The sequence below is a fragment of the Sus scrofa genome, chromosome 2 (assembly GCF_000003025.6).
Source record: "Sus scrofa isolate TJ Tabasco breed Duroc chromosome 2, Sscrofa11.1, whole genome shotgun sequence".
NCBI classification, from domain to species: Eukaryota; Metazoa; Chordata; class Mammalia; order Artiodactyla; family Suidae; genus Sus; species Sus scrofa.
The window spans coordinates 106789465-106810157 of NC_010444.4; the positions used below are offsets into that span (position 1 = coordinate 106789465).

A 20693-nucleotide genomic window follows, 5' to 3' on the forward strand; every position below is an offset into this window, starting at 1 on the left:
ATATTAATAGTGTAATATAGAATCCCTTGCACTGTAGATTATGTCAGAATATGCAGATGTCGCATGATTGTTTTAGCTACTTAATTCCATCCAAGTTTGAAACAGGTGGAACTATCACTGGATATCTGAAACAAGGAAGCTCTAAATCTAAACTCAGATGCTTGGTACTAAAGCTTAATTAATTTTGGCAAATTTCTCTAATTTTGTTACTGAGGCCAAGGAACTCAGTCCATATGGAATCTATACAAGCTAAGCACCTATGAATTTCTTATTACTTTATTATATTATCACTTTATTACATTTTATTTTTTTTACAGAAGGAGAAAGGAATTCTTTCACTGACTTGCCTCTCCAGAGTGACATCAAAAGGTGATATTTTTCTTCAAAAGCTTGCTTTAAATGAGTAATTAGAGAATGGGATAAGCAATATGATCTATACTTTCATTATGAAAACAATTTGGTTTTGACAATGAAAATGTATACTGCATGAAACAAAATTTATTTTTGGTAAGAAATTAATGATCAGATGTCAACTGCCAGCCCAATCTCTCTGCAACACATCACTTGACTGCCAACATGGCCGCTGGATGATGGTTTGGAGGATAAAAGTTAAAGCAGGGCAGGAAATGATGACTGATTGTACAGAGTTTTTTTTTTTTTTCTCCTTTTGGCCATGCCTATGGCATGCAAATTGAACCCAAGACCCAACAGTGACAATGCTGAATCCTCTAATGTAGGTCACCAGGGAAATTTAATCAGGGAATACAGTTAAATAATATCATTGTTGAGGTAATGAGATTTTGTGGTGAAATCTACTACAGTTAGAATGGATAAGCAATAAGGACCTACTTACAGCACAGGGAACTATATCTAATCTCTTGGGGTAGAAGATGATGGAAGATAATATGAGAAAAAGAATGTATATATACATATGTACTACTAGGTCACTTTGCTGTACAGCAGAAATTGGCACAACACTGTAAATCAACTATACTTTAACTTTAAAAAATTAAGAAAGCTCATGTAAAAGCAAGAAAGCAGCAGGCATTTACCCAATACAGAGCCATGACTTGTCACCTAGTTTTTTGGTACTGACCTTAACTACGAGACCTAAGCTGATGATCCAGTTGGATAAAGATGTATAGGGTACGAGCAACATGAGTACAGAAACTAGCACTACTGCCGCTCCCAATGCATAGTCATTGGGTTTTTAAGATTGCTTTCCTTTAATCCTGACAACTTATGTGCCATTAAGTAAAAATTAGCTATCAGTTATACATATCTCACTGTTTATCTAAGTTACTCATTCTCCTGAATATTTGAGGTCTAGGTGTCTATTTCTCATTGTGACAAAAACCAGTTCAAATTATATAAAGGTACAGTCTTTTGAGGAATGAAGAATCCTATATGGCATATACAAAACTTTAACTGTATACATGGAACTGTATACTGTATACTACTTATGGACAAGTAGTAACAATGGTGCATTAGAAGCTTAAAGTTCTTAACATATGACAAAATCTACCCTTCCTTAAGAATTGAGAAAATACTTTCAGATTTTACTTTCGCTTAGGCCCATGAAGTAAAAGCCCTAGCATAAAAACCGTTGCAGAAAGTGATTGTGACAATGAACACTGATCAGAAAAAAATAAGTCTAAGAATTTGCAGCTTACGTAATGTGATTTGACTGGTTCCCAAAATAAACTATTGAACAATATTTCTCAAATATATTAACAAACAAACAGTGTGTTTAAATACTGTATTAAGAATACCATATTTAACCACAAATGTCCTATCTTGAAGGGAGAGTACATTCACTTACTAATACATAGAAAGGAATACCATTCAGCATATTAGTGGAGAACAAAGAATGGCCCTGGCTTTTGGGGATGCACAGTGATGAGGACAAACCGGCAGAGGGATCAGACTCAGACCATTGCAATGTGGTTTCCCTTCCTGCCACTGAAGATGAGTTTTTACTAGAGTTCTATAATTTTGATTCTTTTCTTGGCTGAATATTTCCCTTTGCTTATGTCAATGTCATGTCTGAGAAGTCAATCCAAGGTATTTGGCTCCAACTGGAACCCACAGGAAACAGCTTCCAGACAGCCCTTGGCCAATGTGCTTTCCAATTCTTGGTTGATATTTAAACACAAAACTAGAAGGAACTGTTGAAGGGACTTTAAAAATATTTCATAGTCAAAAGTCCTTATTCTCATACAATATCCTTACTTATTCAGATTTTTAAATGATTTGAGGATAAAGCTGTTGAGAAGAAGACAGGCAAAGAAGAGACGCTTTTTTCCTTAATCTCTTGCCAATAGGAATCACAGTGTGCTGGCACTTGAGCCACTGAAAAGTAGAGCAGATTCTATCAACAACTTGTTTCCTACATGACCATTTTAGTAGTCAAGCCCCAAGTTGTCCACCTTATTCTTTTTGTATATATTACTGTTACCTGGAATTGGCGCTTCAAATATCAATAGCCATAAATTTGTAAGTTGTGGTCTAGGCTCTGATCATGCTGATTGACTATGACCAAACAAATGGAAAAAAAAAAAAAAGCCAAGTTAAAATTATTCTCTTTAAGCTAAATCATATCTAAATTATTCTAAGAAGTTAAGAAATGGTGAACTTTTAAAGACTTATGAGATAATTGATTCAATACCTTCCTCAGCAAACTCAGACAGTATTTGGTCATAACCACTGTTCAAATATTTACTATTAAAAATTTGCCTTTTATTTTAAATTCACAACTAATTGTTTTAATGTACATAAATCTCTGAAAACAGTAGTTGCCAGGTCACTTGGACTTAAATTAGAATAGCTTTATGGAGATTAATTCAAGACGTATTTTGCATATTGATCAGTTTTTCTCTTTTTTCCTTAAATGTCAGAGAAACAATGGAATTTCTAAGGCTATTTATGTACTTTCTACCACTTGGTTCTTAAGGGTAGAAAGGCAATAAAGCAACCCAAAATATGTAATGAATATAATCCATGAAATAAATTCATGAATTTTTCTTGCAGTCTTTAAATATAGCAGTATAAACCTTTGTTGTGAACACTAAATGTCAGTATTAGAATTTTTTAAAATGATAAAAATAAATTTCTTTCCTTTGGCTAAAGTTTTTTTTTTTAAATAATCATCTTCTTCTAGAAAGCATCTTAATAAATATTATTTTTTAAAAATTAATATATTCTATATTTTGTGTACAGATACACAGATTTTGAAAGATAACAATCAAGTGATAATGCTAAGTTACTATGTTATGGAACTAAGGCAATTTTCCCAGGTGGCCAGGATAAATCTGCAAGATGTTCAGTGCGGATGTTCCCAAGTGTCACACTTCATTATTATGATCCATTTACTTTTTAATTGGAACTTATTCTCATATTTTTATTCTAGCAATACCTTAGGCAGGTAAAATTTAGTAAGCCTTGCTTTTACAATTTTGTGAATACTGGGCACAAGTTGGTTCTTTATGGGTCAGTTGATTAATTAATTGCTGGAAAGACAAATTATCCACATTCTATCCTTGTCATTTGAGATTCAAACTCTCCTAATCGGCATGTTTTCCTTCTGTTTCAACATAAGCTGAATGGTTACTATGATTTCCAGTGGTATCCAGATTTACAGGAAAAAAACCCTTTCCTACTTGGACAGCTTCATATAAATCAATGAAGTTAGAATACACCCTCGTACCATATTCAAAAATAAACTCAAAGCAGCTTAAAGACTTGAACATTAGACATAACACCATAAAACTCCTAGAAGAAAACACAGGCAAAACATTTATAGGCAAAACATTCTCTGACATAAATTGTACCAATGCTTTCTTAGGTCAGTCTCCTAAGACAACAGAAATAAAAGTAAAATAATCAAACTTAGAAGCTTTTGCAGAGCAAAGGAAATCTTATACAGAAGCAATTGAATGGGTGAAAATATTTGCATATGATGTGACAATAGGGCTTAATTTCCAAAATATACAAACAACTCATACCACTCAACAACAACAAAAGTCCCAGTTGAACAATGGGCAAAAGAACTAAATAGACATTTCTCCAAGACTTACAGATGGTCAATAGGCACATTAAAAACTGCTCAACAGCATTAGTATTAGAGAAATCTAAGGCAAAACTACAATGAGGTACCGCCTCATGGCAGTCAGGATAGCCATCATTTAAAAAGTCTGTATTTTCTCAAATTATCATGCTCCATTTGGGTCATCATGCTGCATAGTAAAAAAAAAAAAAAATCATATTGGGGAAATAACTATTAAAAAGTAATAATAAAAATTTTTTAAAAATTGCTTTAAAAATTTAAAAAATTTTTAAAAACTCTATAAATAACAAATGCTGGGGAGGGTTTGGAGAAAAAGGAACTGTCCTACACTGTTGGTGGGAATATAAATTGGTGTAGCCATTATAGAAAACAGTATGAAATTTCCTCACAAAGCTAAAAATAGAGTTGTCATATGATCCAGTAATCCAAATCCTGGGCATATATCCAAAGAAAACCATAGTTCAAAAAGATACATACACCCTAATGTTCATTGCAGCACTATTCACAATAACCAAGACATGGAAACAACATAAATGTCCATAGATAGATGAGTGGCTAAAGAAGATGTGGTACATATAAACATATATATGGTACATATATACAATGGAATACTACTCAGCCATAAGAAGAATGAAATAATGCCACCTGCAGTAACACAGATAGACCTAGAAATTATCTTACTAAATGAAGTCAAAAAGACAAAGACAAATACCATATGATATCACATACATGTGGAATCTAAATTATAACACAAAATAATTAAGCTATAAAACAGAAAGAGAGTCATAGACATAGAGAACAGACTTACAGTTGCCAAGGGGAAGAAAGGTAGAGGAGGGATGGAGTGGGAGTCTGGGGTTAGCAGATGCAAACTATTATATGTAGAAAGGGTAACAAGGTCCAACTGTATAGTACAGGGAACTATAGTCAAAAATTCTATGATAAACCATAATGGAATACTGAATGAGGTATGAATATATATGTAAAACTGCATCACTTTGCTGTACAGCAGAAATTAACACAAAATTGTAAATCAACTATACTTCAATACAAACAATAAAGTATCTTAAAAAAAAAAATACCTTCTTTCCATTCTGTTTGCTGCCCTACTTCTTTGATTGCTCTAAAAACTAACCCTGGAGTTCCTGTCGTGGCTCAATGGTTAACAAATCTGACTAGGAACCATGAGGTTGCGGGTTCGATCCATGACCTTGCTCAGTGGGTTAAGGATCCGTGTTGCCCTGAGCTGTGGTGTAGGTCGCAGACGTAGCTTGGATCCTGTGTTGCTGTGGCTCTGGTGTAGGCCGGCGGCTACAGCTTCAATTAGACTCCTAGCCTGGGCATCTTCATATGCCACGGAGCGGCCCTAGAAAAGGCAAAAAGACAAATAAATAAATAAATAAATGAAACTAACCCTACCAAGCTTCCAAGTCTTTTTTCATCAGAACTTTGCCCTTTTTTCATGACTCCATTCTCTACCCCCTTCCACCTGGGCCCGAGCCCTTACCCTAACAAGTACCAGGTTTTCATACTTTATTCTTAGGTATATAAAAGGATGAATAAATCTACCTTTTTTTTCTCAAGAAATTTACAATATAAAAAGACAGAAAATAAAATGAACAATAATCATACATTATGATGACTGTTCTATTCAAAACACATCCCTTGTGAAGAGAATATAGAGAATGTATGTTCACAAGGGATATATGTTCTATTCAAATCATATATCACTTGTGGAGGTCAATTTCAGAGAAAGGGGCAAGAGTGAGCAATTGTATCCAACAGGAGCTTAGCTTTAAATGGAAGAAGGAGTAGAAACGATCCAGGTGGAGAAGAGGAAAAAATGCACATCAAGGAGAAAATCCAGGTTATGTCAATGTCAACTGAATGCCAAGAAGTCTTCCCCACTCCTCAGAAGATACTCTAGATACTTAAAGGTTTTTAGTCTCAATGAGAGAAAACCAAGAATTGGAAAACATGTTGGCTAAAGACAGGCTGGCAGCTCTGTTTCCCATGAGGTCCTATTTGACTCATACATCTGTGAATGACTTCTCAGCTATAAGCCATTTATATTTTCACATTCTAGAATGAAATATGAATGATAGGAGCTGCTAGGAAATACTACTATGACTCAAGGTTAACTGGATTAAGATATCTAGAAAAAGTGCAATGCAGAAAGATATCAGAGGCCCCGGTAAGGGAAGAAATATTCCATCATGGAAATATCATGAGGTTTAGAATACCTATTATGCAGCTAGACAGCTACTCAAAAGCATTAAAGAAGGACACATGTTTTATAAAGAAATATTACAGCTGTGTTGCTCATTAGTCAAAATGGAAACCATATGGGAATGTTTTTGGCATAAGACTAAATTTAAAACAAGTAAGCCATTTTCAGAAAGCATTTGGAGTGAATTTGTTCATTTTCAAAGTTGTTCTTTAAAATTGTTTTTCCTTCTGCAACTTTAGTTGATTCAATACTCCAAAACAACCCGTTTGAATAACAGAGATAAACTCAAATTTCCTGAAGTCTATGAGTGGTCTATTTCAGCCTATACTTTTACTGGGGATTCTGTTTGGAGCCTGGTCTTATGCAACCTCTTCTGCAAGCAAATTCCATTCACATGAATTCAGCTTGCAGAGGATCACCTTAATTTTTATAATTCACACTCATTTAAAATTGACAAACTTTCATACCTGAAAGATGAGTCAATTAACTAAGTTCTGAAATATGGTATTTTTGTATTAACCTTAAAACTGGGGGAAAGGCTGATGCTGGAAATGTATGAAAGTAGTCTATTTATTTGTAAGAATCACATGAAAAATTATGTCTTTTCTTTTAATAGAAAGATATACTTGACCAATGAAATATTTTACAACAGACTGACAGTACAGATATAAGAGGTGAGCTAGTGATGTCACTTGATATAATTTCTGTAAGGCTTGGCATTCATTCGTGCATGGAAATACACAACTAGGAATTATGACCTTGATCATGACATTGTGAATTAAGCATACAGTTAGTTTACAGGCTGCATGGCAAAAGAAAATGTCAACGATTCAGCAAAACCCTGGGAAACTTAGGGGGACATAGTAAGTGCTATCTTCATTGTTAAGCATAATTTTACTTAGTGACAAAAACGAAAAAAATAAGTATATTGGGCATGAACTATATAGATTAGAGTATATTATATTTTGAATAAGAGAAAATATTACAAAGGTTACTTAGTCACAGTAATAGTGTAAAGGAATAGTCTCCAAACACAAGATGAAATTACTAGAACTAAATCCAAAATAGCAAAATAAAGTGGGAGAGTTCTGCTGTATAGTAAGCATGGCAAATTTGATTTTTGAAAATCCAAATGAGGACAAGTTGAATATAAATCAACAATGTATCAACATTATAAGTCAATATATTATTGGTACTGTGTTTGACGTGCAAAAGGTCTAGCAAAGCAATTTGCCAACTTGCATGGAATAAATTGTTAAGCATATAATAACAGTGTATTATATTACATTATATTATTTATATATGTGTATTTTACCTTATATAGTTTATAAATATAGATTAGGGTATTAACAGCATAGTAAATGCTGTGTTTTGAGAGTATATATAGCATATATGTACACTACTTTTATTTTTCATATATGCAACAAACTACCCCAGAAATAATTTTACATAATTTGCATTTATAGAAAAATCTATGCTATTTAAAAATTTAATAATTATAGAAATACAAAGAAAGAATAATTCAATAGAATAAATCACCCCATGATATATATACTTATCACTTCTATATATCTTTCTATGTTTGTAAAAATAATATACACATGCAATACACATATTTGTGTGTTTGCATGTGAGTGTCTTCTCCTATGAATAGGAAACATTTAGATGAGGGTGGGTTAGCTTAATAATGGTCTTGAAGTATATCAAAATTCCCAGACAAATGACTTTCAAGCAGGAATATTTTAGTAAGCTGCCTCAGTTATCATGATGATCAAAAGTTAAATGAACCTACTTTAGATTATAGAAAAGATATTCCTGAGGATGTTTATGAAAATTAAGTACAAATATTTGTTGTGATGTTTTGAATATTTATGTAAGAACAATTATAGTACAGAATCAGTGAAACTCAGAGTCCAAAGGAATCTAAATGACTATTTATGTCAATACCCACATTCTAAAGGATACAAATCTGGGACTCAAGGATGTAAACAGTCTTGTCTATGGTCAGAATAAGAGGAGTTTGTTTTTACCTTTGACCTTTGTAAGCCAGTATTCTCAGTTTGGATCAATATAAAAACACATTTTAAAGAAAATAAGAATACTTTTTCTCAGTATCTGCAAAATACATCTGTGACCTCCAGTTTGAGAAACATTGTTATAGGTCATAAGGGTACTGAGCATATCAACTGAAACTTCTTAATTCCAAGCAAATTTAAAGCAGCTGCATATAGTCAACTAATCACAGTCTTGCACATTTCTTTTGCAGCCATTAGATTATCCTTCAAATAAAAAACACTTCAGAAGATCTGTGAAATACAAGGGTAGCACATGCATTCTCAACTAAAAGATAAAGTCAAAAGAAGGACTAAAAAATTTTTAAAACCTATATGAACTGAACTTATATTTCCCTTAAAAATCATTTTGGTGAAAATGTTTGTTTATAAGATTGTTGGACAACTTTAGAATTATTAACTATGAAGGTAATATTACAGAATGCTACATATTTTCATCAGTCTCAATGATCACCAGTAAATCCTCAATCCATGTATATATCTTGATTAATACAAAGTTTATTAGATCATCAATTAAATGAGCATAGTCCCTATTATATGAATATTTATATTAAAACAAATTAATAATTAGAGTGTGATGACAAACTAGGGAAAATACATCATTTTTGTTAAAGTAGAATTAAAATAATAAAACTAATGGATCATAAAAATTTATAAAATGATTAAGGCAGATAGTTTATTTTTGGTTTCAATACTTTAAGAGTAGTTTATTATATTTGCCAAGAGGCAAAGGATTCAATATAAGTGTTTGAATATTTTTTCCAGAGCTAATTACAAACAAATACGAAGTTTAAACCAATTAAGCTTTTGAGTATAAATACTGGGATGGAGAAAAGAGTGTTAGAACATAGATGAGAACTATGAAAACAAAGCCCCCAAAGTATAAACTTCAAAAAAGCATGCATTCTGTGACAAAAGAAGGTACCAATTCAAAGGAAAATGTCAATGGTTTCATTTTAAAATATTACTTTCTATTTTCCTAAATTGATTGTCGTTTTTTTTGATTGACAAGTAGTTCACCCTAATCAAAATGTTAAGTGAGAATACAAGCTGATAAATCAGCCACCCATGAATGTACACTCCTGCAAGCTGCAGTTCTATATGTACACAGTCTACAGAGATTTCGGTGTAACACATCACACTCAGGGAAAGGCACAATCTAGCTCGCACTCACTGAGTCCAAAGACTGGCTTAGAACCAAGAGAGGGTTATGAGATTACTGGATTGAGGTTGAAATCTAAGAATCAACATTTAGAGTTTTGTGCTTTTCTCTCATTCCAACCCCCTGTAGTGCTGATACTCAGCATAAGCAGAGTGAATGACAGGTACTGACAGAATTCAACATTAAGGTACAAATAGCCAGTTGTTTCTTGCCAAGGAACAATAAAACCCTGAGAAATAAAATCAGAATCAAGGTTTAGTAGTGACCCCAGTACTCTCTAGAAAGCTTGATATGCTCTGCTACAAAATACTCTTTCAGGAAAAGGATTCATCAATAAGGTAAGAAAAATCAAGGCCGGTTAAGACAAAATGCTGTGAATTTCAAACTCTCAGATAAACATCAGTTTGGGAGATAGGTCTTCAGGTATTTGAGATAGAGTCTCATGAAAAACCTGAATTCCAGTGATCTTGGGCTAGGTTACCAAAGAAAAAACTAGAGAAGGAAAAAAAAAATTAAAGCTTAAATTCCACCTTTCTTGAGCTCTTGGATTGTAACTATATAATGATCTTGTTGACTTTCATTTCTGTACCCCGGTTCATTTAGAATTTAGTGCCTGCCTTCCCTTGTTCCATTTGGATCCAAAATTCTCTTCCTCCTGTTCAACTATGTTAGAAACTTGTTTCCCCATGTCTGTGGCACCTTATTCTGCTCTTCTTTTCCCTTCCTGTCTTTTAGTTCCTTATCCCATATATTTAGTTAGTTAAATTTTCCTAGCCTTCCTGATGCACTGAGCAGTGCTGTGCAGTGGATGTGGATATAGATACCAACCAGAAGTTGTGAAACTTGATGGAGGACTTAAGCACATTTTGAGGAGCAGTTAGTTGTCCCACTGGAATTTCTATGAGGCTGGGAAAGGGCTATCTGATACTACCAATAAAGTTACAGAATTTTAGGTGCCATCTCTAATCTATGTTGGAGGAACACTCAGCTCCATGTTGCCCACAAAAAGAATCCTCTGTGTCCATCAGGGAATTAGAGATTAAGATTTCTTCATTACTTTTAGCCTATGGGGCATTGGTTTTGATTCTAGCCACAGGGGGTTCCTTGCAAAAGCTGGAGGAGAGGTGGCCAGGAGTATACTTCCATGTTATTTAATGTTGATCTTGCCTCTCCAGCTTTTTCTTTCAGAAGATATATCTAAAGATACAAAGTCTGCCTTTGACATAAGGCTCTAATTATTGGGTCTACAATTAATGTTGACTGTTTTTGATTAAGCTCCAGGGGAGCAGTTCTGGTGTAGCAGGAATGTTTTAACAGTGTCATGTGCAAAAAAAAATCAATAAATATTTTGATTTTGTGATTCTAAAAAAAAAAAAAAAAACATTGTTTTTCAGATTCTTTTCCCATGCTGTACACCTGAAATTAACATGACATTGTAAATCAACCATATGCCATAAAAATAAATATTGTAAAAAGGAAAGGAAAAAATACATAAGAGTACATGGTTCTAATCTAGAACCTACAGTTTACTTATAATATGTTTATGCACATAAAGTATAATTTTAAAATATGCTCATTTATTTATCTATGTCCTAGAAGAATTCTTAAGAAATTATCTATGGTAATTGGTAGTGGAACTGAGGATCTACCTGGTGTGCTGTTTAAATTTTTTTTACTCCATGTTAAAAAAAATGGGAAAATAAAATATAACCATCCCATTATGAAAAATAGCAATGGCTATTATGAGTCAAATTACAGTAAATATAAAAAGAGGATTTTATAAAAATATATTTAATACATCTTATATAATAATTTAAAATTGTTTATTAAATTGCCATGTATTAAATTTTTTTCAGATTTTAGATTATACATTGATAATTTTGTTACTAATGTATAAAGAATAAATATTCATTTTTATATCCTGTAGTTACATTTTTAATGTTTCAGCAAGTCGTTTTAAAGTTCCAAAATTCCATCTTCATTCTTAAAGTCTTATGAAATTTTTTATTTTTCACAAGGAAATTTTAAAAATAATAATAATATTAGACATGCGAGACTTCTGAATAAATACCAACTAAAAGCTAACAATCCCAAGCCAGTGTAATACATTCATGTATTCACTTTAATTTGTAACTATACATTTTATTTGTCCCTGTTAGATTACCTTCTGATTATTTATTAAGATTGTTTTAGAAGTAGAATTAGCAATATTTTACCCTCTTGTTTTAATTAATATGGTTTGGGAAGAATCACCATATACTAAAACATAATTGAGTTTTGTGTTTGATGGTTATATTTTTAGAGTTTAGAAAAACCTACAATTAAATGGATGCTTTAAGTTGGTAAGCCGCCATAATTTTCAGGAGGAAAAACTTTAAATAATGAAGCTTGAGGATATGAAAACTAAAGTATTCTTGTTGTGTTCAAGGACCTTTTTGCTCTCCAAATCATTTAAACTTTCTACCTCTAACTGCAGTATTTGGAAAGGGCTTCACATTTTAACAGTGTGATTATCTGCACCCTAAAACACATGGATTCCATGAAAGCCCTTTCGTGATAGACAACAAACTCTAGTAATCAACAGAGGAGATGAAATTTTCTAAACTATTTTCCTGAATTGTATTAACCACAGGGTTTCAGAGATATGTAAAAAAGACACTTAAAGAATAGATCTTTGGGGAGTTTGCTTTTGTTTTCATATCTTATGAATCTTTGTTTCATCAACATTCCCACTTCCTTATTTTCTTTCTGAGTTGTAGTAACTTTGTACAGTAAAAACATTATGTCAAAATGCTACATTTGCATGCATTACTGTATTAATTTCATTAGTTCCATACATGAAATTACCTTCCACATACACTACGTGTAAAAATTTCCAACATATTTGAAAGGGGAAAGGCAAATCTAGAGCTACTTTTATATCCCGGGCCACAGTTGAGAACTCAATCACTTGACCTTGAGGGGAAATATGTAGAAAACATGGAAAGTAGCAAGTTAAGTTCTCTCTGGAGAATTCAAAGTAAATCTTGTCAAAAACACCTAAAGTACAGTAATCAAGAGAAAGCATATCACTACCCTCACCAGTAGACAGAAGTTTGGCTTTGCTCTTTGGAATAAAATGCTTAGGAAAGAGTAAAGTTGTTTATATTTATAAAGGTCATGGAAGAAAAGACAAAAAAATAAAAGGAGAATATTGATAAACTAATTAGTAAAAGCTTCCGGACTTTCTCTGTTTAAAATAAATGTGAAAAGCCTATATGAGTTAATATATAATACTATCTGGATTCTCATTTATTGAAAATCCTCTATTTCAGCCATGCTTCTTACTACATATTTTGCTATTGTTAGTGAATGGAGAAATATAAACCAGAGTCTAAGGAACAAAAGTACTAATTCCAAAGTTTACATAGAGATATAAAGATCCAGAATAATTAACACAATATTGATGGACAGAAACAAAGAGGACCGACATTACTCAACTTCGAGACTTAGTATAAGGCTACAGTAATCAGGACAATATGGTGTTGGCAGAGAACAGACAAACAGATCAAACAGACAAACAGATCAAACAGATAAAGAGCCCAGAAATAAACCCACATAATGAGTCAACTAATATCTGAGAAAGAAGCAAAGGCAATATAATGCAGCAAAGAGTCTTTTCAACAATTGGTACAGGAACTACTGGTCACTCCCATTAAAAAAAAAAAAACTAGGCACAGATAGTTCACAAACATTAACTCAGAATGGATCACAGATCTAAGTGTAGAATGCAAAACTATACAACACTTAGAAGGTAACATATGAGACACTCAAAACTTTGGGTTTGGTGATGACTTTTTAGATAGAATATTTCAAAGGCACAATCAATGAAAGAAGAAATTGATAAGGTGGGCTTCATTAAGATAATGTCAACAGAATGAAAAGACAAGCCACAGTCTGGGAGAAAATCTTTGCAGAAGACATATCTGTAAATGACAGTAATCCAAAATATACAAAAAAAACCCTCTCCAATACGAAAATCAACAACGTGATTAAAAAAAAAAGAGCCAAAGACTTCAATAGACATCTCACTAAAGAGCTAAAAATGGCAAATAAGCATATTAAAAGATGCTCCAGATCATGTCATCAGAGAAATAAAAAAAAAAAACCCATTAAATATCACTATATACGTATTAGAAGGATCAAAATCCAGAACACTGAAAACCCCAAATGCTGCTGCTGATGTGGAACAATAAGAACTCTTATTCATTACTAGCGGGAATGTAAAATGTTACAGGCACTTTGGAAAATAATTTAATTTTTTTTTTTTTTTTAATTTTCCCACTGTACAGCAAGGGGGTCAGGTTATCCTTACATGTATGCATTACAATTACAGTTTTTCCCCCACCCTTTCTTCTGTTGCAACATGAGTATCTAGATAAAGTTCTCAATGCTATTCAGCAGGATCTCCTTGTAAATCTATTCTAAGTTGTGTCTGATAAGCCCAAGCTCCCAATCCCTCCCACTCCCTCCCCCTCCCATCAGGCAGCCACAAGTCTCTTCTCCAAGTCCATGAATAATTTAATTTCTTACAAAACTAAATATACACTTATCATAGGATCCAGCTATCATATTCCTTGGTATTTACCCAAATAAGCTGAAAACTCCATCCGCCACTAAACCTCCACAGAGATGTTTCTAGCGGCTTTATTCCTAACTGCCAAAACTTGGAAGAAATACGTGAGTGAATAAACTTGTACACTCAAACAATGAAATATTATTCAATTCAACACTAAAAAAGGGAATAGTTCTAAAATATACATGAAGGAAATGAGAAAGAAATTCAAATGTTTCAGCATACACACACATGCACAAAAACCTAAAAAAAAAAAAAAGATAATAATAATATAAGAACAGGAGTGGTTAGACTAACGTCAAACAAAATAAAACATAAGTGGAAAAATACTATAAGAAATAATGAAGGACATTATAACAAGTGAAATAAGCCAATCATAAAAAGATAAATACTGTATGATTCCACTTATATAAAGTACTTAGAGTAGTCAAAACCATAAAGACAGTAGAATGGGGATTGCCAGCAACCTGGGGAAGAAGGGAATGGGGAGTGATTGTTTAATAGGTAGAGAGTTTTGGTTTTTCAAGAGGAAAGAGTTGTGGATATGCATGGAAGTCAATGAGTGGTAGTTAATACCACTAAATTGTACACTAAAAAAATGGTTGAGATGGTAAATTTTATATTAGGTGTGCTTTGCCACAATTTTTAAACATTGAAGAAAAATAGCGACCAATTAGATTTTGTTTAAAATTAAACTCATGCTTATCCAAAGACACCATTAAGAGAGTGAAAAGCAAACTACAGATTGAGAAAAATATTTGCAATACATGTAGTCAAAAAAGAACTAAAAATAAATGAAAAATAAGATGCGTTCCTAGCACAACATGTTATGAAGTTATACTCTAATAAGAATATACCTTTCTTTTTTCAGACTCAAATTGTAATTATCAGGAATCTGTAACTTACAAAATTATTTATCCCCCAAATGAATATTTTTATCTTGCTTTGTTGAAACTTCATGTTAAATGTCAAGAAAATGAATGTTGAATAACCATGATTTAATTATTAGAATGAAATTTGTGTATAGAATAACAGCCCAAAAAACTGTCTCAAGGCTTAAACAAGGAAACGGTAAAATCCCTGAAGGAAAATACCTCAATAATAAAACAAAACAAAATGAAAATATATTAGCCCAGTCCCACTTACAGTATAAGAAGCAAACAATTTATAAGTCTGGGTTTGGAAAGCTTTTTCTTTTAGGACTTCAAGCCATTGTATTTAATCGGTCCCCTTAACGTGTCCATCCTTTCCATGTCCACTGATTTTGCTCTATATCTTTATCATTTTATGAGTTAATTAATCAAAAAGCTCAAATGGTCTTCGTACCTCTCCTTTGTCAATACTATCTGTATTTATAAGATTTACTCTCCTAAATCCACATATCTAATTGTGCTTCATAAAGGACAAAATTGATTATCTTCCTAACCAGATCACAAATTATTTTTTCCCGTGCTCCACAGTGGACTCCATTATTCCACAAATTCACAGTGTACTTAATTATGTCCTTGCCTCAGTTTGCTCTAATGAGGCAAAAACATTTCCTTCTGGTTTCCCCTGTCCCTCTTTTCCCCGACAATCTCTTTGAAATTTTAAAAAATGGCTTTCTGCTTTTAGAGTTTAGTTCAAATATTAGGTTTTTAACATTTCTTTGCCAACCTAAGGAACCAATTTTACACTTCAGGCTATATCCCCTTGTCATTTATTTATGCCTTAGCTAGCTGTTCATGCCTCAGTTTCGATCATAAAGCTTGGGCATTCCTTTAAGGCAATGATCAGCTCTGCTTGGTTTGTGAATCTATAGTATCGACAGTCAGTAGATTACATTATTGCTTACCTTCATGTTATGTATTTTACACAGTCAGTAGATATACATTATTGCTTACCTTCATGTTATGTATTTTACACATTTATATGTATTCATGATGGAATTTGGCGTTTTAGTCACTGCCACTTTTTAAATAAGAGAGTCTATTTCTTAGGTCGTCTCCTTTTTTTTTTTTCTTTTTTTCTTTTTAGGGCTACACCTGCAGCACGTGGAAGTTCCCAGGCTAGGGGTTGAGTCGGACTTGTAGCTGTCAGCCTACACCACAGCCACATTATCGTGGGATCCAAGCCACATCTGGGACCTAGGCTGCAGCTTGTGGAAATGCTAGATCCTTAACCCAGTTAGTGAAGCCAGGGATTGAACCCCCATTCTCATGGATATTAGTCAGGTTCTTAACCTGCTGAGCCAAGATTGGAAGTTCTCTTACATAGGCCTTACTTCTGAGTTTGTTTTAATTTCAGAGAAATGTTAACTTAATCAAAAATGGCACCTGTGGCTCTGTGGGGCAAACATTAAGGATTCTTCCTCAGTCAGCCTTTTTTATCACTAGGAGGCCTCCCAACTACATTAACATCTAATCTTCCATGATATTGTCCACTAGCCATTAATACTTCTATGGGTAGTGTCCTCATCCCAAATTCATCAATTTTACTATAAATTATTACTATTCTTTAACACAGCAAAATATAAAAATCAGGAGTTCATTCCTGAGCAGACATAAGTACCAAGTTCAAATCAAATATTTGCTTAAGAAAGAGAATGAGCTAAAGTAATACAGCACATAAACAAAATTCAAGTTAATGAACAGTGTAGCCATTATAAAGCAACAGAAACATATATCCATTGGGAAATTGCACCGAAGCTTCTCCCTGTCTAAGGAAAATTGTTATGTGTTCCACTGTGCCAAGGACAGACTGGTCCTTTCCAGACACTTACCCTCTGACAGCATGAATAAGTCTCAGTGATGGATAGGCAGTTCGCACTTTCAGTTTATTCTTAAGGATTAATGCATTAACCCACTCCACATGCTTCTCTCCTCCTTTGACCATGAAAGCAGGGATCCAAAGGACACTGTCATTCAGCATGGAAAGTCTGTGCACAAATTTTTCTCTGTCACTTTCATTCCGAAAGCCTCCAAATGCTCTTTGTACAACTGATGGATTCATGGTAATAAAATCTGATTTAGTTCCCACATCTGCAGCAAACTCCACCACAGGGGCTAGATTACACCTAAAGAGGAAAAAATGAATAGACAAAGGAAAAGTAAATATGAAACATTCACTCCTAACATGGTGTGCATGAAAAAAAAGAACAGAGAATGAACATTTTCTTGTATTTTGTTTTTTTTCACCAAGTAGGGGGAAAAAAAGGATAATGCGCCTGGTAAAATTACACTTTCTTTTTACTTTTACTTTTTAGGCCTGCACCTGTGGCATATCAAAGATCCTGGGCTAGGGGTCAAATAGGAATCGTAGCTGAGGCCTGCACCATGGCCACACAGTGCGGGATCTGAGCTGCATCTGCAACCAATGCCACAGCTTGCAGCAATGCCAGATCCTTAACCCACTGAACAAGGCCAGGGATCTAACCCATTTCCTCATGAAGACTACGCTGGGTTCTTAACCTGCTGAGCTACAACAGGAACTCCGGAAAATTACATTTTCAGTAAGTTACCACACATTCAGGAATACTGTCTTCAATAAGGATGTACACTCCTAGGAATGGAGCTCAAATTGGCATCTATATTAATTCAACCTGTTGTCTAAGAATATTCATAGCTGTTATCTTCATAAAAGCACATGATATGAAGTCCTAATAGGTGAATTTATGATGGTAAATTCACAAGAACTCTGCCATGCAGTAAGCAGTCTAAACCACATGCTGTCTTAAAGTAAAACACATTACACCTGATACTCTAATCCACACCATTTGTCAAGCTTAAGTCATTTTGACAAGTTTATAAACATAAGTAAGTGGAGATGGCTTTTTTGTACCCTGAGGTTAAGGGGAAAATAGAATCCATTATAACATTTTCCATTAACATATTTGTAACTGCCTTCCATAATCCTAAATGGGAAAGAAAAGTAAGAAAAGGGAGTTATCAAATTTAATATGCCTCTTTGAGATGCTAACTAATGCACAGAAGCCTTTACCACAGGATCAGATATCTTTCTGTTCCTTTTGAAGACATCCTCAAAAATGCCTGTTTTCCCTATCAATAGGCCGTGTGCCCTCTGTGGTGTGGGGGACAGAATTTGTTGCCCTGTTCTTGCCACTGAAGCTCCAGGGCCTTCCAAAGTACCTGGGTCTGATTTTATTCTTGTAATTTGATTTCATTTCTGTATCACAAGAAAGCTTTGGAAAGCACCTTGAATTTTATCTTCAACTAACTTGTGACACTTCTCGAATTCTGTCACATAGACCTTTGGATTTGACATATAAATAGCTTTTTCATTTTACAATATTTTAATTTGCTAAAAGGCAAATTTAAATTAGTTGGTAGGTGAAAATGAGATTTTTTAATAAACAATAATTTGCTAATTTGGAAAAAATGATTTGAATCTTTTCAATCTATACATTGCTGAAAACACTCACACACACAAGCACGCACACGCATAGAATTTTTTCTTTTCTTTCTCTTTGTCTGTATCAGCCTTTCAAGGGAGGGAAAATAAACCAGTTGCCTCTTTCTGCATTTTTGCAGGTTTGACTGCATTATGAAAGTTTCTCACATTTCTCTTCCTTGTGTATTTTGCCATATTAAATTCTCAAACAAGTTAAATTAGAAAGTAAATGTGCCTTGCTATTAAAATTACTGGCTTAAATATCCTTTCTTATCTCTCTTAATTAATATATCTTATTGCTTCCTAGATCTCTGACAACATTTATCTAACACAACAAATATCTTTCATCTCACACAATTAGGCAAAGTCTATGTTATCGAAGATGAGATAACAAAAATTAACACATCATATTATTGAGAAATGAATAATATCAAGTTATAGGACTTTAATAACACCCACTATATTATATGATAGAGTATTTACTTGTCTATATTCATGATCCATGCACTGATGAAGATTAGTTATTACTCATGCCCCTCATGGTAAGACTATTAGGAACAGTACTGCCCTGGGAAAGAACAGCTACATGTGAACAGAAGCAAAGTGAACATCTGACAGTGGAACACGTGGACGATTGAGGACATAATAATCTTTAAAGTCCTAAAATGTGCTCCACATCACCTTCCAAAAGAGTCTGCAATTATAACCCAGCTGATCACAGGATGAATTTGGATACTGTGAGAAAATGCATTCTGACCAACATTAGTACAGACGCTTCTTCCTTAGGTAAAAAATAGATAACACTTGTTAACATGACAGTTAACATATTCCTGTCATGGGAGACGGTTTCAGATTCATCTCCCAGCTGTAACAATTCCTCAGCAATTCTTTCAGAGGATTTCCACCATAGAAAAACAGTATTTAGGCTTCATTTTCTCTATAACTTCAAAAATAATCAGAGCCAACTCTGTTAAAGAGAGCCAAAATAACATCCTACTGAATATTCTTTTCAGGGAAGAAAACCACTTCATTACTTTATGCATTTTGTCACTTTTCCTTATCACATATTTAAAAGCCCCTCCACACCCATGTTTGCTAACATTTAGGACTGATTCAGCATGCTTCTGAGACAGGGCTGTCTGGCCACATGTCATTTAAGAGCTAATAAGATAGCCATCAATAATGCTGCGTATTGAAAGTCAGGGACTTTCCACCTCAGAAGCAAAAGGAAACTAAGAGACTAACAATATATTTCTGGAGAATAGGGTTGATCCAGGGGAGGAACCAACATATTTGGGGCAAAGCATGCTAAATGGCTGTGATGCAAACTGAAAGAGCACCAGGAGATCAAAGAGTAATCGATCCATCTGAGATTTACTGTAAAGTTTCTATGATATGACCTAAGCATAGCCCAACCAGGCTTTGTGAGGGACAGAAATAGAGGTATTGAAAATAGCACAACAGAAGGACACACTATAAAATATAAACTATGCTGGTTCCACAAGCCTCCCTGTTCATTTTCCTTGGAGTGACTATGGCTCCTTTTTCACTAGAAGGAAAGATTAACATCATGTCCACATGTGGCCAGTAAATTAACTTCTCTGTGGTTGAGTTAGATATTTAGTCATATAATTAGCTGAATGTCACATAATCAGGGCAAGCATTAAGGAAGCCAAAATAGCCAACCAGCTGTGTTGCACTCCAGCAATTCAGTAAATTTGTTGTGAACTTCATAGCATTACTAGCAGCAATAGTGCTGATTGAGCAAGATTATGAATAGATTTGCAATCACATATTCTTCATCTTCCTTTAAAAAAAAATCTTCTGAAGGATTATAATACGCAAAAGTAGCCACAATGTGTAGCAAGAATTTATGAAGTAATACATTATTTCACATGTTATTCTAAATCTCATAAAATTGAAGACTGCTCAGCTTTTAAATGGTGGATTTTTATGAGACAAAACTTCAGAGCGCATGAGAATATTTAATATACTCAAGTTTTGCTTCTTTAGCCAAATTAAATTTTTCGTACTGTCCAACTATTTTGACATATCAAAAACATGAAAACATATACACAGAATTAAGCATGTTGGCCAAACTTCCTGTCTACTCTGAGCTGCTCGATTTTCAGTTTGTGTTTATTTTCCATCGCTGATTA

At 33.7% G+C, this 20693-nt stretch overlaps 1 protein-coding gene across 1 annotated transcript in view; it reads right to left on the bottom strand.

Annotated features, from left to right (window-relative positions):
• Positions 1-20693, bottom strand: part of ST8SIA4 (ST8 alpha-N-acetyl-neuraminide alpha-2,8-sialyltransferase 4) — a 90976-nt gene that overhangs the window by 34634 nt on the left and 35649 nt on the right. The window contains 1 exon segment of the mRNA NM_001037322.1: positions 16907-17200. Coding sequence (NP_001032399.1) covers positions 16907-17200 — 294 coding nt within the window.